Consider the following 21,811-nt stretch of genomic DNA (forward strand, 5'->3'; position numbering starts at 1 on the left):
TACATTGAGAAACCTTGTCCAGGGGGTGAGGGTGGGGATGTAGCTACAAATTCTTAGATGCTGGCCTCAAAGTATCTTTAGGATAAATCTTAGCAACTGTCAGATTTTCCCATTTAATACTTGAATGCATGAAATGTCATGAGGTGTTTAGCTAACATAACTTTGGGGAAGGCTGTTTTATTATGCATCACATCAGGATGCTGGGGAATAAATGGAAACATTGCCTCAGAAAGCTGGAAAGAGGTACAAGAGCAAACTACAGGACTTGGTAAGGGCTGACAATCAGAAGCTTAAGCAGGGCCTGGTCAATTATAGTTGGGGTTGGGGGTGAAAGCTGGAGGTGTGGCTGGCTTAGTGACAGAGAATATGCTTAGAATTTATAAGATCCTACAATCTATCCAATCCTGAAGGTGGAAGAGAAAGAAAGACAACAAGGAAAAAGTCAGGGACAGACAAAACAAATCAGGAGATGATAGGTGGACCTCAGAAAACCTTTTGTTAATGAAAGACAATATATTTTAATGGTACAGAGGAGAACAATTAACATTAATGCTCTTTTTCAAAGTTCTTAGAATTGATTCAATTCAGCCAGCTTGACTACATGAGACTCTTCCCAACTTTCTAATACCTATTCAAATTTTTTGTTCTTTGTTCTCCATTTTCATTTTGCATTAACTCCATACTAACACAAAATTACTTTTTCTTCAACTTTACAAATGTATCTTTGGGGCCTGGGTGAGATGGCCAGTAGGTAAAGGTGCCCACTGGCATGCTTGGTAACTTAAATTGACCCACAAATTGTCCTCTGATCTACACACACATACACAAATAAATAAGATAGACAAATGCAATAAGAAATATCTTTGTACTTTATATCCTTTCACACCAAAAATATATTCATCTCTCCTTGTATAGAGCATTGTGGCTTTTAGGATTAGCTAACAACATTAACAGTAACTTGTTGTGGAGCTAGAGAGATGCCTCAGCAGTTAAGAGCACTGCTGCTCTTTAGGAGGACCCAGGTTCAAGTCCCACCAATCACATGGCTGCTCACAATCATCTGAAACTCCAATTCTGGGAGATCTAAGCTTCTTCTAACTTCCACTGACACCAGGCTGGCTTTCCTCTCCCCCAACACCCCTTTAAATTTTTTTTCCTTCTGAGCACATGACTAGATTAATCTCCTAGTCTGTCTTTGTAGTTAGAGAGTATTCATGTCCCAGAATTACCACCACTGAATGTGTGCAGAATAGACTTTATGTGTTCACTGCGCCCAAGCCTAACATAAAAATCATCCCACTTAGGGCTGGAGAAATAGCTCAGAGGTTAGTAGCACTTGTTGTTCTTGCAGAGGACCCCAGTCTCAGTTCCCAGTAACCATATGATGGCTCACAACCATCTTGAGTTCCAAGGACAACATTCTATCATCTTTTCCTTGGACAGCAGGCATATATGTAAAACACCCATATACATAAAACAGTAAAGATTTTTACAAGTTTAAAGAATACTTAAGACATTTTAAAGGGAAAAAAAGATGAAAAGTAAACTGCCGTATACCAGCATCTTAAGAATAACAAATTTAACGTACTATTTAAGTCTCTGCAAGCATATGGCTACAGTACATTTTTTTTCTCTACAGTCCAGGACATACTCACTAACAAGCTCAAATACATTTTGTTTCCTCTAGAATTTAAGCCATCTAAAGTATATATAAGTTTGAAGATATCTGACAATTAATGCCTCAAATTTTATCATACTTTGAAATTATCTACAGATTCAATGAATAAATTTCACCATTTCACTTAGTAGTATGGCTTAATTGTTTTACATAGACATATTACATAAAAACAGTGACTGGTAAAAAGTTCATTCATAAACTTACTCTGTTTACATCTGCCTGACTCATTTGTGATTATTATGATTAAAATTCTTATAGAAAATCTGTTCTCCTTATCTGTTAAGAGAGGTAAGAATTAAAATATTACTAAAAATTGAATATGAAGGTACATGGCTATACATCCCTCATTCAAGAGGCTAAAGCATGAGGAAAGCTAACCTCTGCATCAGTCTCGAGGAGAAGACTCACAGGCTGATAGTGGCACAGCATGTGCTCAGCATCCGCAAGGCCTGCCTATAGCCCTCAGAAAAGAAAAATGTATCATAGAAAACCCTACAAAATTAAAAACATACTATCCTTTTCTTTTTCTTCTTTTTGACTCTGATTCAATGTGCATCAAGTAACTAATTTTAGTGCACATTCTGTTCACAGGTTGAATTATAGTTTCATAGTCCAAACATTAGTGAAGATAACAAGCTGAGTAGAAACCCAGATAAAGTGAAATTGTCTTTATCACAATGTTGACAATTCTGAAAATACAGCTGGTTTTAACCCAACACTAGACTAATCTTATTCATACATGGTTTACCCAAGCAATATGAATTTGAAAAATACATGGATTATATTTCTGAGAGTTTTATGCTTATTCATATACTTGTTTGTTTGTTTTCTTCTTGGGTTTTTGGTTTTTTTGTTTTGTTTTGTTTTGTTTTCGTTGTTTGGTTTTGGGGTTGTTTGTTTGTTTTGAGACAGGGTTTCTCTGTATAGCCCTGACTGTCCTGGAACTTAACTTACTCTGTAGACTAGTCTGGCCTTGAACTCATTGCCTGTGCCTCCCAAGTGCTAGAATTAAAGGTATGTGTTACCAATCACCTAGCTCTTTTCTTTTCCTTCCTTCTTTTCTTTCTTTCCCTCCTTCCTTCTGTCTTTTTTTTTTCTTAGTCAATTTTAAAAGAACTCTTTTTTAAAAAAAAAAAAGTATAAATTAATTTGGCAATACCATCTAGAGCAGTGGTTCTCAGCCTCCCTAATGATACAACTAACACAGTTCTTCATGATGTGGTGACCCCAGCCATAAAATTATTTTTGTTGCTTCTTTATAGCTGTAATTTTGCTAATGTTAAGAACAGTAATGTAAATATTTTTGGAGCTACAGGTTTGCCAGAAGGGTTGTAGCCCAAGGTTGAAATCTAATCTAGAGCTAGACAAATATTACAGGGCTATTATGACAGTATGAGGATCTGAGTCTGCAGGCTCCACATAAAACTCAGGTGCAGCCACAAGTATATGTAACCCCAGCTCTGGGGGCAGCAGGGGGAGGGAGAGTCCCAAGAGCAAGCTGGCCAGCTAGGTTAGCTAAAACAGAACTCCAAGATCAGTGGAAAACCCCAGCTCAAAACTAAGGTAAAAAACAGGAGAAGACCCCTCATGTCAATTCCAGCCTTTTAATGCACGAACATATTAACATTCATACCTAACACATACAAACTACTATATAAACAGATGCAAACAGAAATTACATCTTTCAGTCTAAGATTTACTTGAACCAGTAAAACACTAACATAAACTCACTTATTTATTTACTTTTCTTGAGATAGGGTCTAGCCCAGGTTGGCCTGGAACTCACTATATAGATCAGGTTGGCCTTAAACTCCTTTGCCTCCCAAAGGAAGTTTTAAGTAAAAACAAACAAATGAGCAAACAAACAAAAAACCTGTTGTTTTTCCTATACTTTACATTTTAACCAAACTGTTGCTGAAAAACAAAGAAGGAAAGATAATTATTTACAAATTCAGTACATCTCCCTTATCCACAGCTTGCTTCCTGCAGTTTCAATCATGGGAGGTCAATAATATATAAAAATGTTACATGGAAAAGCACAAAAGTAAACAATTCCTAAGTTGCAAATTGTGTGTCATTTTGATTAATGAGAAAAAACCTTATGCTGTTTCATTCAGGATATAAATCATCCTTTTGTCTAGTACATCCTCATCACCCATTAATGATTTAATGGCTATACTGATTATTAGATCAAGTGTTATAGTGTTACAGTGGCTTGGGTTCAAATAACTTCTTTAATTTGTTAAAGTTCCAACCCACAAGCGATGAAGAAGCAGTAACAGGTCACAAGACATGGAAGGAGAAGTGAACACCATTATTCTGCAGTGGTAATTTTATAGCGTGTATAGGTTTGATACTATGCAGGTTCAGCACAGGAACACATTTCTAAAGGATAAGGTGAAACACATATATTTGTAGAGGAGACTATCAGCTTGGGCCCCAGCACTTAATGAGGCTAAGAGTTATTGGAGATAGACATTTTCTTCAATGCTATAGCCATAGATAAGGTGCCCATGTTTCTGTAAACAGCCCTAAGAAACTCACTGGGTCACAAAAATAAACAAAAAAAGACCTAAAAGTAGAAATGTGACTACTTAGGAAGAGGATTAGTGAAGGAGTAGGAGATGAGAGGACAAGGGGGTAGGGAATAAATATGATCAACATACATTACATGCATGCATGAAAATGTCAGAATGAAACCTGTTATTATGTATAATCAATATATGCTGATTAAAAATTTTAAAAATTATTTTGTCAGGCCACATAATCAATCTTAGGAGGGTTACAGAGACACATAGGAGCATTTAGGTATCTCCAAAGCCCATCTGAATATAGATTAAAGTAATACTTCAGTGTTTTTCAGACTTACACAATTACTATTTGAGGTCTATTAGTCTCGAGAATCTCCAATGGATAATAATAGGTAGCCTGAAAGGGAAGCAGCAAAAATAGAATGTGGACTGACAAAGGTGGATAGACAAATGCAAGAGAGGGATTTTCAGAGATTATCAAAAGACTCAGAGGGATGGAAGGGGGTGATATTAAGAAGAACCAGTATAGGGAGACCGTAAGTTCCCCAAAAGAGGACAATAAAATTCCAGTAATTAGGAAGTGGACAGTTAAGTGGATAGAGTTAGCAGAACACATTATTGCCAGAGTTTCCAGTAAGGGCAGAGAAACAGAACCTAATCAAGAAAAAATAAAGATTCTGCAGAGGACAAAGAATACACCAGGGAGTCAGGAAACAACCCCGACTCAGGAAAGAGGTCCAGGAAGACCTCAGGCAGAGCTGGTATGAAGTGTAGCACTCTGCCCCATATTAGAAACTGCACTCAGAATCTCAAGAATCAAAATCTCTCCTTACCACCAGCTCCAATGGATGTCTGTCCAGAGCAATGGTTCACCAGTCTGACTAACCATTGGATCCCCGATCAATCAGTCAGGAATGAAGACAAAGGCTTCAAAGGTGTATATTTGGGAGACCTGGGTGAGAGGTCCGGGGGTCCAATGATGAATCTGATCCTATCCATGCCACACCACCATAACTGTTAAAGGAAAAGCTATTCAGTGATACTTGTTAAAGCATGGTAAGGCAGAGTGTATTCAAGACAATCTCCCAGGCACAGAGATCTCTGCAATGAAATTCTGTAAAAGAGGAAAGAAGCTGGGCTCAACTCTAATTACAAGCAACAGCAAACAGGTTCTTTTTAGCCAATGAGAAAGGGGGGCTAAGAATCAGCAGGTGGCTTCAGAACTTAAGAGGGTTCTAGCTAAAACAACCTAGAAAGACTCTTGCTAAAGGCAGGTCAGGGTGATCAGATATCACCTGCGGAATGTTACAGAAGGAAAACTGTAGTCAATTATCTAGGGTATCTAGGGATAACCAGATATGTGCATGGGAGGATCCTTGCTAAATGGGCTCAAGTGTAGTGGCACATGTCTCTAAACCCAGCACTTATGAGGCAAAAGCAGGCAGATTTTTTTTTTTTTCAGATATCTTTATGTTCAAGGCCAGCCTGGTCTACATAGGGAGACCCTGTCAAAAAAAAAAAAAAAAAAAAAAAAAAAAAAAGGGTGCACAGGTGGGCGGAGAAGAGTCAGGAGCCTGCTGAAGTGTGTTTAATTAAGTACTTGGTATTTGTTCATCTCACTAGTGAATCTCTACACTGACACTATACTTCCTTCCATCTAAAGTACATGTTGAAGTAGGTTCTCATATTACTTAAAACTTTCTTGCTGACCCTCAGATTATACTGGTAGAAAAAAAAAGATAAGCTGATTTATAGTTAAATTGAATCCTTACAAATTAGCTATACCTAGAAGTAAATCCAAATGTTTTATAAGATCCCTCTAATTTTTGTAACATGCAAAAAGCAACAATTATTTTTCAAAGGATTTTGAGGCAAGGTCTTAGGAAGCCCAGGATGACCTCAAACTTGACAGGTAGGTGGGGATGACTTTAAATTTCTGATCTTCCTGCCTTCACATCCTGAGTGTTGGGATTACAGGCACTTACTACTAAGCCTGGTTAATTCAATGCTAGAGATAAATCCAGAGCTTCACACATGATAGGCAAGTATTTTACCGACAGATCACATCCATAGTCCAGACTTTCATAATATTTTGATTTTTGTTGTAAATATTAGGCATTTGATTTTTACTATGTGCCTTGGATCAGTGCTCAGCATTCTCTGAAAACCCTCCATGTCTACAACTATTTATTCTGTTTTTGTTACCGTTGTTTTGCAGTACTAGGGAATAAAGTGCAGAACCTTGCACATGCTAGATAAGCACCTTACCAACCAAGCTACATCCCTACCCATTACTGTTTTAATTTTTTATTGTCCTTAGAATAAACTTTCTTAACATAATATGGAGTAAGAAAAGAGACCACGATCCAATACAGTACACAATAGAGGATGAATGAATGTCTTAGTAAACAAATTATTTCATGGTATTGTCATATGACCCTAGGGAACCACTACTCCCATTCTGAGAAGAAACACTAAGTCTCCAACTAAGCAATTTGCCTACTGTGACAAGTTATAAGAAATGGAGACAGGGGCTGGAGAGATGGCTCATCGGTTAAGAGCACTGACTGCTCTTCTGAAGGTCCTGAGTTCAAATCCCAGCAACCACATGGTGGCTCACAGCCATCTGTAATAAGATATTCTGGGGTGTCTGAAGACAGCTACAGTGTATTTACATATAATAAATAAATAAATCTTTTTTAAAAATGGAGACAGGATCTGAACACAAACTTAAAAACACATTTCTAATACATCTAATACATCTCCATCTATAGTAAGAACCAGTTTTTAAATTTCCCAATCTATTACAAATCAGTACTTTAGGATAACTTTGTTTAGATTTTTATCTACCATGCATGTGTATAAACATGCTGGGGGCAGGGAGGCGGCATACACATATGCCATACTTTTTTTTCTTTTGAGAGAGGGTCTCTGTATAATCCTGGCTATCCTGAACTCACTCTGTAGACCAGCCTGACCTTAATTCATATCTGCCTGCCTCTGCCTCCCAAGCACTTGGATTAAAGGTGAGCATGTTTACAGCATTACACATGGCTATGTGCCAACTCTTCTGTAGAGGTCAGAGGACAACTTGTAGGACTCAGACTGTGAGGCTTGATGGCAGGCACCATTGTCTACTGAACCATGTCACTGGCCCAAAACTAAGGCTTTTAAAAACTACACAAAGATGTTATAACATCACATTGTAAAAGTTTCTAAAAGCTTTCTCTTCATTTTTATCACTGTCTTGTCATGAACTAGTTCTACTGTATGTCCTTTGAGTAGACCCTAACTAAGGCATTTTAAACAAACTGATTTTCCAACACCAGTTTAAATTATTAAGAATTCCCAGGTTGGGTTGGAGAGATGACTCAAAGGTTAAGAGCACTGACTGCTCTTCTGAAGGTCCTGAGTTCAAATCCCAGCAACCACATGGTGGCTCACAACCTTCTGTAATGAGATCTGAAGACAGCTACAGTGTACTTAGATATAATAATAAATAAATCTTTAAAACAAAAAGATTTCCCAGGTTAACTTCCTTCACAGCAGTCTAGAGAGACTGCTTAGCAGTTAGAACTCTCACAGAGGTCCTGGGCTGCTGTCCAGTGCCCCCACGGCAGCTCAAAAGCATCTGCAACTTCAGTTGCAAAGGATCTGATGCCTTCTTCTCATCTCCTTGTACTCACATATGTATACATGCAGTATACTTACATACACTAAGGCACATACACATAAAATATTCTTTTAAAGACAGTTTTTGTTTTTTTTTAAATATAGGAAGTACTGGAGAAATAGCTCAGCAGTTAAAACCACTTCTTTTTCAGAGGACTTGGGTACAGTTCCCAGAACCCAATGTCAACTCGCAACTGTCTGTAATGCCAATTACAGAGGACCTGACACCCTCCTCTGGCCTCCAGAAGTGCCAGGCATATACATGGTACAGAGACACACATGTAGGCAAAGCACTCATACATATTTTAAAAATTATTTTTTAAATTATATGGGAAAAATATAAAACACTATCTTTTTTCTACTGCAATATTTAAATTTTCTGAACATCTTAGTAGTTTAAAGACATTAAAATTAATAACACAAAATCCTAGATAAATCTCACAAAGTAAAGAACAAAATCAGCTGTTACCTACCTTAACCCGATCATAGGGTAAGAACTAGAGACACAGGTATCGAACAGTCTAGAAACTAAAATCCACATCGGAGCCCAGGAGTGGTGTGAGCACAAAGAGCACACACGTGGTAGCACACACTCCTGACTGTCCAACGTTGGGCTATCTCTAAATGTCAGGACAGCTGAAACAACTCAGGGTTAACAGTTCTACCCCTTGCCTACGTCCCACGCTTCTGAGACATCTGAGCCACCTTCTTTATTTTACAGACACTGAGGGAGAGAGAGATGGTTCAGTGGTTAAGAACATTGTCTGCTCTCCCATCACCCACATGGCAGTTCTAATCGTCTGGAACTCCAGTTCCAGAGAATCCAATCATCTCCTCTGGCCTATAGCACCAGACACACAAATTGTGTACTTTATATACAATGCACGCTAACAAAAGAGAAAAAATTACTTACAGTCCCTTTAAGTGAGTCTGAGAAAAAGCATTTTCTTGGATAGACATTATAGCATTGTTGTTCAAATCTCTGAAATCAAGAGAAATGCAACATCAGTAACCATTGCTGTAGTGAAATTACATAAATGCTTAAACGTTCATGAATACCTGCTGACATACAGTCTCAGTATGCAACCCTGGTTGGCCTTAAACTTGCTATGTAGAGCAGGCTGTCTCAAACTCACAAAGATTTGCCTGCCACTGCCTCCTGAGGACTGGGATTAAAGGCAGGCCCCACCATGCCTAGCACAAAGACTATACAGTGAGTGAATATATATGAAATACTTACAGATACTCAAGGGACTCAAGGCCAATGAATGCTTTCTGTGTAACTGACTTAATCCGGTTTCCTTGCAAGATTCTGAAATAAAATTAAATTCATAAGATATTTACCTACACAAGGTATAATTGTGTTAATGCTTGCATTGTGGTATTATGCACATTTTTAAATTATTTTTTAGTTATATGTCTGTGTGTATATGTTGGGGAAGAGGTATGTACATGTTCAGTGCTGTGCCTGCAGAAGGCAGAAGAGAATATCAGATCCCGTGGAGGGGAAGTTCTGAGTGCTTATGAGCCTCCTAATACTGATGCTAAGAACCAAACTCAGGTCCTCTGGAAGAGCAGAACACATTCTCAACCTCTGAGCCATCCCTGTGGCCCCTTTAATGGCTTTACTGAGATACAACTAAGGGGAAAAGTATACACACTAGCTTAATGAAAGCAAGCATTTTTAAGAAAGTCATGAACTTACTAATTAATCCAAGCACAACATGAAAGCATCTACTGAGATCTCAGAGCTCAACGGCAGTCCTCTGAGCATTCATCCTAAGCACTAACATACTGGTGGCTTCTAGGCTAAGTGACGTTAAAGTCTCCATTTCTCTGGGGTTTTGTCCTTTAAATTTTTATTTTACTTTTCACACGTTATACATTTAATTATACTATTTCCTCTCCTTCATTTCTTCACAGCTCTCCATTGCTCTCTTTAATAAAAGCTAGTCACATTACAAATATTCAGACACGTATGAATCTTTGGAGAAATCCTTCTCATAGGAGATCTCAAATGTTTCATGGGAGAGTATTTTCCCTATCATTAGACTGGTTCCCCAGGTAGCTCCCAAGATTAAACACACTACTAGTTCTACTATATTTTCTTAGAACATTGCTCTTACTTGAATGGAAAACTCTATTCAGTAACTTATTTAAATTCCACAAGATTGAGAATGTAAACTTGTACAGTCACTATGGAAATCAGTAAGGAGAGCCCTCCAAAAACTGAAAATAGAACCACCATATGGTCCAGCCATGCTACTGGCACATATACACCTGAAGGATTCTAAAGCAATATGCCACAGGAACATTTGCACCACCATGCTGCACTACATGCAGCAGCCAAGAAATAGGACCAGCCTATATGCCCATTAAAACACAGATAAAGAAAGAGTAACACATATGCAAAAAAATTTTATTCATCCATAAAGAAAAATTAAGTTATAGCATTTTCAAGAAAATGGTTACAACCAAACATTTTCTTTCATATGCAGAACCTAGATTTAGAATTACATGTGTGTGTGTGTGTGTGTGTGTGTGTGTGTGTGTGTGTGTGTGTGTAGGTTATGAAACTAGAAAAGGGATCCTGAGAGGGAAGCAACAGATCTAATAAAGAATGGTGCATATGTCATTAGAAAACAGAAGGACTACCCAGATGTAAAAAGGGAAGCACCCACGGCAGGGAGGAAGTGGGAAGAGGACTGTGGGACAGAGGAATGAATGTGAACAAAGAGTAAAGAAGCATTATGTAGGAAGATGCCATAAGGAACCCATATCTCACAATGCTAATCTGAAACTAATTAAGAAACTATTTTCCATAGGAATACTTTATAAATAAAAAGTACCAAACAACAACCTACTTGACAAACAAACAAAACTTTCCTTTCTAGGAGATGGAAGGGTCAGACTTTCTGGCTATATAAAATAAACATTACACAGTAACATTGAAAAGACATTAGATATAAACATCACAGATACATACAACTTAGTGAGACTTTTGAGTCCAGAAAAGGCTTCGCTAGCATCTTCTATGGCCCATGAAATGTCATTGTTTCTCAAATCTCTGAAAGTGTCAGGGAGAAAAAGGTTGTTAGCCAATATAACCACCACACCACTTGGCAGCATCCTGACACTGCAACAAGAAACATACATGTTAATTTCAGTCCTTATTTTAACAGTTATTTATGATGAAGACCCAGTCTTGCCTTTTAAAGGAATACTTGTGATAAACACAGAACAATTAATAAATTAACTAAGCAGCAGGGCATGGTAATGCACATCTTTAGCACCAGCACTTAACTGTTGGAGGCAGAGGCAGGCGCAACTCTGTGACTTCAAAGCACCCTGATGTACTTAGTGATTTCCAAGACAGAACTTCTAGAGAGACCCTGCCTCAAAAATAGACAGATCGATGAATGGATGGATGAATAAATGTAGATAAGCAAAAAATTAATCTTCCTAGCTAGCCTTATCTGACTGTACTAGCCAATTAAAAATTGTAGGCAGGGCCTATAAAAAAGGAAGGTTTCAAGATAAAGGTGACAGATACAGCTTTCAAAGGTAATTTTAGAGTCATGAGATTCCTGAGTGCTCCAAGACTGCCTCTGTACTCCTAAACTTAGTACCTCAAAGAGAAATACCAATATAGAACTTCACAGCTCAAGAGCAATCTAACATTCCCCTTGAGGAGCAAAAATGATACGACTACATGCTAGAGTGCTCACTGTGTTTTCTTTAAAACCTATTCCATTCTTTTAAAAAATAATAATTATTATTTATTTTATGTGTATGAGTACACTATAGCTGTCTTCAGACACACCCGAAAAGGGCAGCAGATCCCATTACAGATGGTTGTCAGCCACCATGTGGTTGCTGGAAAAGGAACTCAGGACCTCTGGAAGAGCAGTCAGTGCTCTTAACCACTGAGCCATCTCTCCAGCCCAAACTATTCCATTTTTAAAAACTATTTTCTTTAAAAACCATTCCATTGTTAGAGAAAGTACACTTGTATATATCATGCGCTGATGAAATACTGGCTATATTAGAAGTATTTACTTTTACTTCCTAAAGCTATCTCACACTAAACTAAGGCACATGCTTTCTGATTTATGAGATTATATAAAGTGTGAATGCCAAGAGAGGTTTCTTTTTTGCTTAGCCCTGAAGTAAAATGCTAATATAGCTCATTTTATTTTACTATCAGTTCTTCAGGAAATTCCCCCTCCTCCAAATTATTCACCAAGAGATGCATGCCTATTCACAAATTATAGGCTCATGCCTATAATCCCAGGACTCAGGAAACTAAGACAGGAAGATGGAGAGTTCAAAGTCAGCCTGGGTAACACAGCAGAACCTTGTCTGGAGACATTAATTAAATAATGACATTAATTACATTAATGAATAGATAAATAAATAAATAAGGCACATAAAATTAAGCAGCGGGGTATGGTGGCACATACTTTTAATCTCATGCATTCTGGAGACAGAAGTAGGTAAATTTCTCTCAGTTTAAGGCCAGGTGTGTGTTTTTATATGCATGTGTGTCTGTGGTTTGAATGAGAATGGCCCGCATGAACTCATATGTTTGAATAACTGATTCTCAGTTATTTTGGGAAGGATTAGGGGGTATGGCTTTGTTTGAGGAGGTTTGTCACTGTGGATGGGTTTCAAAAGCCCACAACAGGCCCAGTCTTGTTCTCTCTGACTCCATCCTGTGGTTCTCAACTACTACTCCAGTGCCATGCCTGCCTATCTGCTGCCTACACAGTCCCTGCCATAGTGGTTATAGACTAACCCTCTGAAACTATAAGCAAGCCCCCAAGTAAATGTTTCCTTTTATAAGTTGGCTTGCTCATAGTGTTTCATCATAGAAGTAGAACTTAGAAGTTGATATCAAGGACTAGGGTACTGCTGAGAAAGGCCTGACCATACTGTTGTTTAGAGATATATGGAAAACTGGGACTTTGGATGAAGAAAGCAGTTGAATGCTATAAGTAGGGCTTAATTGAGCCATCCTAGTAGGAGCATGGAAGGCAGTAGTGCTGAAAGCAATGTGGCCTATGGAGGCCCAGCTCAAAAGGTTTCACAAGGGAAGAATATTAGAGCCCATTCTTATAATATTTTGACGAAGAATGTACTTGTTTTCTGCCCTTAGTCCAAAAAAAAATCTGCCAGAGACTAAATTTAAGAGGTCCAGACTAATGCCGTTGGCAGAGATGCCAAGGCAGCTTAGCACTGTGGTATGTGGTTATCATTGTTACACAGATCTATAATGAAAAGGGGCCAGCAGGGCAAAAAGAAATGCAAAATGTACATTTTGGGGTAAAAAGAGCACCAGGCAATGGAATGCTGTAGCCAAGCCCTGTGCTCACAGAGATGGTAAATTTCAAATAAATAAATAAATAAATAAGGAATAAATAAATAAATAAGGTCTTGTGCTAAATGGAATAAAGGAAATGGTACTTCAGGGCAATACCCAACCAGATAACCCTGAAACTTATAAAAAACAAAGTGTTGGGGTAACTGTTTGTACATTGGGTAAAGGTTGTCTCTGTATATTCAACTGCTGATTGCCAAACTAGCAGAGAGCTGAGAAAGGGCAGACCTTGGTATTGTTATTCCTATGGCCCATCACAGGCCTCATACTCTTTTAAACATTCACCTTCCTTACTTGCTGATTGGTTTAGCAAAGAACTGACAGCCAACAGCTTAGCAGGAAATGGAAGGCAGAACTTCCTTACAGAGAGCGTCTCTGGAAGAAGAAATCAGCAAGGGGATTCACCGGCAGACATGGAGGAAATGGGAAAAACAGTGGAGCAGAGGTACAGAGCTAACCACATAGAGAGTGGTAGACTAGTTGATCTGGTTAAGTTTAGATAGCTGGCTGGGAGACTGCCCTAGCTAAAAGGCCTAAGCTTTAAAATATTAAAAAAGATTCTATCTATGTCATCATGTATACTGCTGGCAGATCCAAGAAAAGTCTCATTACAGGAAAGTTTATGTAGCAAAGAAAACCAACAACAGCAAGCCAAAGCTTACGTAAATGTAACTCATGGAGGGAGTTTTAACTACCTGAGCAGGCAATACAACTTGCCACTCTGTCCACACAGTTCTGTCCTGATCAAGGATACAGTAAAAGGATTGTAGAATTTGCTTCAGCAGTTAAAGAAAGCCACAGAGACTAGATGCGTGGCAGAAGAGTCCCTGCACGGTAGCCCAAACAGGCCATGGCATGAAGCTGTGAAAGTGAAACCTGGATTACATTGGAAACCCCAAGAGGCTGGAGATAGCTGAACCTTGAGATAGCTGTCAAGGAGAGCTACAGAAAGGATGTGGAACCAGCCCAAGAGAAAGAAGTGTGTTTCAGTCAACAAAGCTGGAAGAAATGGGACATAAAAGCCATCTAACAAGCCCTCTGACACTGGGCATAGAGATACAGAATTTGGAGTTCACCCTGCTGGGTTTCAGTCTTGCTTTGGTCTAGTACTTCCTCACTCTGCTCCATTCTCTCCCTTTTGGAATAGTAATATATATTCTGTGGCACAGTAAGTTAGAAATATGTGATTTCCTTTTTTATTTTTATTTTATAGGGGTTACAGTTAGAAGACTGCCTGAGTCTCAGAAGAGACTTTTAAATAGTGTTGAGACTATGAAAGACTATGAGGATTAAATGCATTTTTGATGTGGCTACAAGCCTATAGTGTCAGGAGCCATCTAGGAAAGGCAAAGTCTATCAGGTGCCTTCCTGCAGGTGGCCTACCTTTTTACATGGACTAAGATGGGTGAGCTCTATGAGGCAAGGTCCCAAAGAGACTTCACCTAAGGATTTCTTCCTGCAGCTGATATGCCTTTCTTATCATTATTAAATTAGCATAATTATCCCTGGGCATTAGCCTACCCTATTTAACAGATTTCCTGTAGATCAACATAAAGATGAACTTTCATGAATTAATCCTGTTTAGATGAATTAATGATTTTATAGAATTCCTGATTTGATTCAAATAATTTTAGGAAGAACATTTTAAGAGATGGTCTTAGTTGTTTTGCCAGAAAGGTGTAATAAAGTTAGAATCAACAACAGAACGTGCTTACTCCTCATAAGAGCTTAAGTGAAGGCTACATAGTAAGAAATGCAATGAGCTTTCATAATTACACTAGAAAGAGAAATAGGCTTTAGATAAATTTGTGTTCAAGGGAAAACATTCAGATCCAAGGATGAAACCACAGGTGTGCACTATGAGAAGGCAAGGCCATGTGAAACCTTTGCTTTGAACTTATAATGAGCACATAGAATGAAACACTGCTTTGAACTTAACATCAACATCCTTTTGTAACTCCCATTTTGTGTAACATTTTATCTACAAGGTAATTTTCTAAAGAACTTTTATCTAAGATGGTATAAAAAGGCCAGAGGGAAAAAATAAAGATGGTGTAGGGTGTAGTGGCTTGGGGAGCTCTGCCCCTTCCATCCATCCATCCAAATGTATGTATCCATCCATCCAAATGTATGTATCTATGTATAATGCCTGTCTGTTTATATATATATATATATATATATATATATATATATATATATGTATGCAAGCATGCATGAATACTTGTGGAGTTGATTGAGATAGGTGGTCGGGCCCAACCAGAGTGGGGCATGAATATACGTGGTGTGTCTGTGCATATTTGTGAATATATGTGTGTCTGTGCATGTTCGTCTGTGTAAAGGATCTTAGTTTTTTTCCTTTCCTTCCTCTCTGGCTCACAAAGAGTTAATCAGTCTGGACAGTGAAGGGCTCCTGACTGGCTGGCCAGAAAAAAGCAGCACTAGGAACGACTCCTTTACCTAATTCCCACTTCTACACAGTATGTGTTAATCGCCAGATAGAAGGGCACAAGTAGTGAAGAGTTAAGTTTTTAGCACATAACAGTAAGAAAGAGTTAAAAGGCAGGAGATCATCAATCTTTTACCTATGTGTAACACTGTGTCCCACTTCAACCCATTCCAGGCCGGGCAGTCTCCCAGCACTATGGGGCCAGGGGGTGGAATGTGGTGGTTTGAATGCCACTGGCCCCCATTAGCTCCTATGTTTGAATGTTTGAGCTCCAGTTAGTGGGACGATTTTGGAAGAATTGGGTGTGTGTCCTTGCTGGAGGGAGTGTGGCTTTGTTGGAAGAAGTGTGTCACTGGAGGGGTAGGGTTTCAAAAAAACCCACACCAGGACCAGTCTTTCTGTTCCCTAAGGATCAAGAGGTAAACTTTCAGCCACTGCTCCAGTGTCATGCCTGCCTGCTGCCATGTTCCCATGATGTTCACACACTAATCCTGGAAACTACAAGCAAGCACCCAATTAAATGGTTTCCTTTTATAAGAGTTACCTTGGTCATGGTATCTCTTCACAGCAATAGAACTAAGTAAGTATAATAGTAACTAAAAAAAGACACTGTGTATCTTAAGTATATGAGCATTTTCTCATACTTACTGAGGCTCCTCACTGGTAGTTAGGGACCGAAGTTTGGAGCCTATCACTTTCCTAAAACCATTTATTAATTTTGAATGTGATAACAACCAAGTGTCAGGGATGTAGAGATGGCTCAGTGGTTAAGAGCACTCACTGCTCTTTAATTCCCAGCACCCACATGGCAGCTCAACAACTGCCTGATGCCACCTTCTGGTATGCAGATGCGCATGCAAACAAAGTATTCGTATATATAAATATATAAATAAATAAATCTTTTAGGGGGCTGATGAGATGGCTCAGCGGTTAAGAGCACTAACTGCTCTTCCGGAGGTCCTGAGTTCAAATCCCAGCAACCATATAGTGGCTCACAACCACCCATAATGAGATCTGAAGACAGCTACAGTGTACTTTCATATAATAAATAAATTTTTTAAAAAATCTTTTTAAAAAGGTAATAACCAAGTATCGTATTCAAGAGCTATTAAGAATCTAAATTATTAGCTGTGTACCCACCTTGGAAGGCAGCTTGAGGGTAGCCTGATCTACAAAAACAAGTTCTAGGACAACCAAGGCTACACAGAGAAATCCTGTCCTTTTTTTTTAAGATTTATTTATTTATTTTATGTATGTGAATGCATTGTAGCTGTACAGATGGTTGTGAGCCTTGATGTGGTTGTTGGGAATTGAAAAAAAAATTTTTTTTTTTTTTTTTTTTTTTTTGGTTTTTTCGAGACAGGGTTTCTCTGTGTAGTCCTGGCTGTCCTGGAACTCACTTTGTAGACCAGGCTGGCCTCAAACTCAGAAATCCGCCTGCTTCTGCCTCCCAAGTGCTAGGATTAAAGGCGTGTGCCACCACTGCCCGGCAGGGGAATTAAATTTTTAGGACCTCCCTCTACTTGCTCATGTCAAGCCCGCACGCTCCGGTCAACTTTGCTTGCTCAGTCCCTGTTTGCTTCAGCCCAGAGATTTATTTATTATTATACATAAGTACACTGTAGCTGTCTTCGGACGCACCAGAAGAGGGAGTCAGATCTCATTATGGGTGGCTGTGAGCCACCATGTGGTTGCTGTGATTTGAACTCAGGACCTTCGGAAGAGCAGTCAGAGCTCTTACCCGCTGAGCCATCTCACCAGCCTAAGAAATCCTGTCTTAAAACAATAACAACAACAACAAAGAATCTTTATTATGAGAAAGGAGCCCATGAGAAGAGACAAAAGACATTTCTAGTGGGGAGGAAACCTGTGTGACACAAAAGTATAAACAGGAATACAAGAAGTAGAAAAGTTTACCCAGGAAAGGAGGCAGGGGAATGGTAAAAAGAAGAGGAGATGGGGAAGAGGAAAGAGTAGGCAAGAAAGTCAATTAAAGCTATAAATATGGAAAAGCCCCTACTCCTAAGAAAAACTGATACTTGGTAAGCTAATTAAACAATAAAATTTAAAAAAATCAAAAAACAGAATTTGAATGGAGGTACCATGAATGAGAGACTAAAGCTGTTACCAGAAGCCATTCATTGTTAAATAAAAACCCAGCACCAGGGTGGGCTAGTTCCCTACAGGCTATTGGACAGAAAGACTTCAAAAGGCCCCCAAAACAATACAAGCAAATGCTACTAGATGGTAAGACACTGATGAAGGTACCAAATGCTTTGGTCTCAGAACAGAAAAATCAAACTAGAATTGCTGGATACTTCCTTCCTGCTGGCTAGTTTCATAATGCTAGAGGAATATTATTATCAACAGTCTTACTCAGCTGGGGACCCTGTGTGCAACACTACTGACTTATAAGGCAAGATGTGCCCACTGGTATTAACATCAAAAAGTCTGTTACCAACTACTTTGTGACTGGATTTGAGGCCTGCTCCACAAACATGGTCCATGGCTGGGGAAGCAACTGCTATTATTTTCCTAAAAGATACAATGTGCACAACATGTGACCTCTAAATAACTGTTTATGAATATAGATTTGTCTATATGACTATATAAACAAATCTATAGCCATTCAGACAGACTATAATTGTCAGCTTTGATCAGAGAAGCTCCTTTTTGGAGTTGGCCAGCAGTTAACTGCAGAGACTCTTAACTGGTCAAGGTGAGGAGAATGAGTATTTAATACTCACGTCATAAATGGGATCCTGAAATCATGCTTTCCACCCCCCCCACACACACACACACAACCACAAGGCTGATGGAATATCGTGGAAGAGGGAATGGAGAGAATGAATGCTAGGGCAGAGACAAGGAGTTAAGGGTTGTGGAACAATGTCATCCAAGCATGACATGACATGGCATAATAATCATAAACTCCCAGAAGCTGTGATTACCTATATAACACATATATTGGAGAAAGAAGAGGCTCACAAGGCCCCATTACACATACTTACAGGTTGAAGAGGGAGGAAAGAGACATTTCCTTCAGTCTTACGGCCAGACTCCTATAAGCAATCCTAATGAAATTCATTGGTGGTGCTGCTGTTGACTGACTATATTGCTCTTGGGTATGCTAGGAGAGCGATCCACTGAACAGGGCCAATGATCAATTAACAGCAGCAGCACCACATGCACAAGTGTAAGCGTGCATGTGTGTGCACACGTGCGCATACACACAGACACACACACAATTTAGCCAGGCATGGTGGTATATGCCTATAGTCCCTGCACCTGGAAGGCAGAACTAAGAGTTCAAGTCCAACCTAAGCTACACACGGAGATCTTATCTCCAAAAAAAAATAAATAAATAAGAAAAGGAGTTAGTTTCTTTTGGGCAAAGCCATGAAGATGTAGCTCAGTGGTAAGGTGCTGGCCTAGTGTGCTCAAGTTTTCATCCCTAGCATTATCTCCAAAGACTCAAAAATCACAAAAACAAAAACCAGAAAGTAAACAAACAAAAAAACAAGGTCATGCAGCAAACTACTACAGTAAACAGAAGTGCTCCCACTGCATATAACTGCATCCTTCCAGACGAAAGCCAGCAGTTGTGGGACACTACCCGTCATGAGAACATGAGCATTCTGACACTGCCAACTGACAGGGAGAGTCTTTGCTGTTATGACACTTAACTCCGAATAAGGTATAAACTGCTCTAAAATTTATTTATGGGCTAGAGAACAACAACAAAAAAAAGCACAAAATACTAACACATATCTATTTTTCACATTGATCACTTTCATTCTAAAAGAGATTAAAAACCAAACAGAACAAAACTTACAATGTCTGAAGATTGGAAAGAAACCTAAATACACCATCAGCAATGTGAGTGACTCTATTGTCCCCTAAATTCAATCTCTCCAGTAAGCTCAGACCCACAAAGGCAGATTCATCAAGGCGGGTCAGCTGGTTATAGGACAAATCCCTAAAAAACAAGAAACACTGAAAGTCAGGAATTATTGTATTAGCCCAATCTATCAACTTTACTGACACGCTAAGCTCAGTTTTCTAACAAAAACTGAGGAACCAGAGATTCCAGATCTCATAACTACCATGAGAATAACTGACTCCATTCTGCCGAGTGTTTCCCCCTCCCACGAAGCACCACTCAACACTTACAGTTCAGACAGTCTCTGGCAGAACTCCCATGCATCGGGGCTGATTTTTTCAATAGCATTCTGGCTCATATACAGTTGCTGTAACATTCGCAAGCCATATAGCCACCCCTTGTTCACTCCTGTAAGGTTATTATGTTCCAGTTCTCTGTACAATTATAGAGAAGTAAGTGACTCAAAACAAGGCATTCAACACCAAGTACAGTTTTAAATTTCCTTTAAACTGACAGACAGACACACCTTTGCTGAACTCTAGTGACCCAAGAAACTTAAGCTCTAAAGCAACTAAGTATCTATAAAGCCAACAGACCAAGTGGTACAGCATTCCAAATCCACATAAATTCTGGTAATTTTGAGTCAAAAACAATATGAAATACAATTTATTTTTATATTGAAAAGCTTATGAATGACAACAAAAATTCCAGTAAACTAAAAAACTTTAAAGTCTATATGAAAGCAAGGGGTGTGACATGTATAAGGCCTGGGGTTCAACCTACAGAGGAGGAAGAGCCCTCAGTTGTGGACTATCCCCTAGTCTAATACTTACAATTCTTCCATATTATTCAAGCCAAAAAATGCTCCATCTTTGAGTTTGCTAATTCCATTCCGCTGCATTTTCAATGAGCGTAAAGAATCAAGCCCTTGGAAGGTAAGGCCTTCTACAATTTTAATCCTGTTTCTTTTCAGTTCCCTTAACAACAACAACAAAAATGTACAGTTAAAACAGTTGGCTACAGTTGGCTGAGTTATTTTAACAGTAATTTAAAAGAAAAGCTGCTGTAAAGGAAAACTTGTCTTCTATAACCCACCAAGTTTGCTACTCACAAGAACTGGAGATGAGGCAGCTTGAAGACCTTGGGTGGAATCATGCTAATTCGGTTCCGGTTCAGTTTTACCACTAATAAAGAATCTGATAAGTTGTCAAAGCAGCCAGCCTCCAAGGTGCTTATCCTATTATTGCTCAAATTCCTAAAATGACAAGGTAATAGCACAAGAAAAGAAACAGTAGTGACTCCTCAAATCTAACTCTAGCTCAAACTCTGCTACAATACACAGGTTGACAAATCATTTAACTGCTATTTCCAGTACCCACCCCAAGTCAGGCTTTATTTTTTTTTTTTAACATTGGACAAAAATCATATTTCCTAAGGTTGTAAGTATCAAGGTTCATGGGAAGCACATGCGATGCAAATACTCAATCATCATGCTTATGAACCACAACAAAAAAATCTTCACGGGTATGTTTTTGTGTGCGTGTGTCCAGAGCAGGAGAGTGAAAGGGAGAGCTACCTCTATCATTCTCTGACTTACACACCTTGAGATGGGGTTTCTCATGGAACCAAAGGCTCAGTCTCTCATAGAACCGTAAGTTCACCATTTTGGCTAGGCTGGCTGGCCACTGAACTTTCAGCATCTGCCTCTCATTACTGCCAAGTGCACACACAGACATGCCTGCATTTCCATAGGGGTGTTTGGGATTTGAACTCAGGCCCTTGTGCTTGCAGAGCCAAGCACTTGTACCCACTGAACAATCAGCCTCTTACCTGTTATTTTATTTCATAAATCACTTAATTGCTTTCTCCCTTCACCTACAAAATTAATTATGTTAGAGCTGGAGGTATAGCTCAGTGATGGAGTGCTTGTCTAGGATATAGTAAGGTCCTAGGTTTAGACACTAGCATTGAAAAACGAGGGAAGGTGGGACTTTGTAGAGAACACCCTTAAACTTAATGCCAGCACTTGGAAAATACAGGCAGGTGGATCTCTATGAATTTGAGGCCAGGACTATATAGTGAGTTTTGGGCCAGCCAGGACTACAGAATGAAACCCTGTCTAAAAACAAAAAAGAGTGAAAGAGAGAAAGAGAGAAAGAGAGAGAAAGAGAGAGAAAGAGAGAGAAAGAGAGAGAAAGAGAGAGAGAGAGAGAGAGAGAGA

At 39.0% G+C, this 21,811-nt stretch overlaps 1 protein-coding gene across 5 annotated transcripts in view; it reads right to left on the bottom strand.

The window, feature by feature from the left end:
- Positions 1-21,811, bottom strand: part of Lrig2 (leucine-rich repeats and immunoglobulin-like domains 2) — a 57,939-nt gene that overhangs the window by 17,008 nt on the left and 19,120 nt on the right. For 2 of the 5 annotated variants that reach the window (NM_001310698.1, NM_001025067.2), the window contains exons 5-11: positions 20,702-20,845; positions 20,424-20,567; positions 19,881-20,024; positions 19,543-19,686; positions 10,868-10,948; positions 9,122-9,193; positions 8,795-8,863 (exon numbers count right to left, since the gene is read on the bottom strand). In NM_001310698.1, coding sequence (NP_001297627.1) covers positions 8,795-8,863; positions 9,122-9,193; positions 10,868-10,948; positions 19,543-19,686; positions 19,881-20,024; positions 20,424-20,567; positions 20,702-20,845 — 798 coding nt within the window. The other 3 variants (XM_017319602.2, XM_006501544.3, XM_030252634.1) reach the window with 3 other exon arrangements.

The sequence above is a fragment of the Mus musculus genome, chromosome 3 (assembly GCF_000001635.26).
Source record: "Mus musculus strain C57BL/6J chromosome 3, GRCm38.p6 C57BL/6J".
NCBI classification, from domain to species: Eukaryota; Metazoa; Chordata; class Mammalia; order Rodentia; family Muridae; genus Mus; species Mus musculus.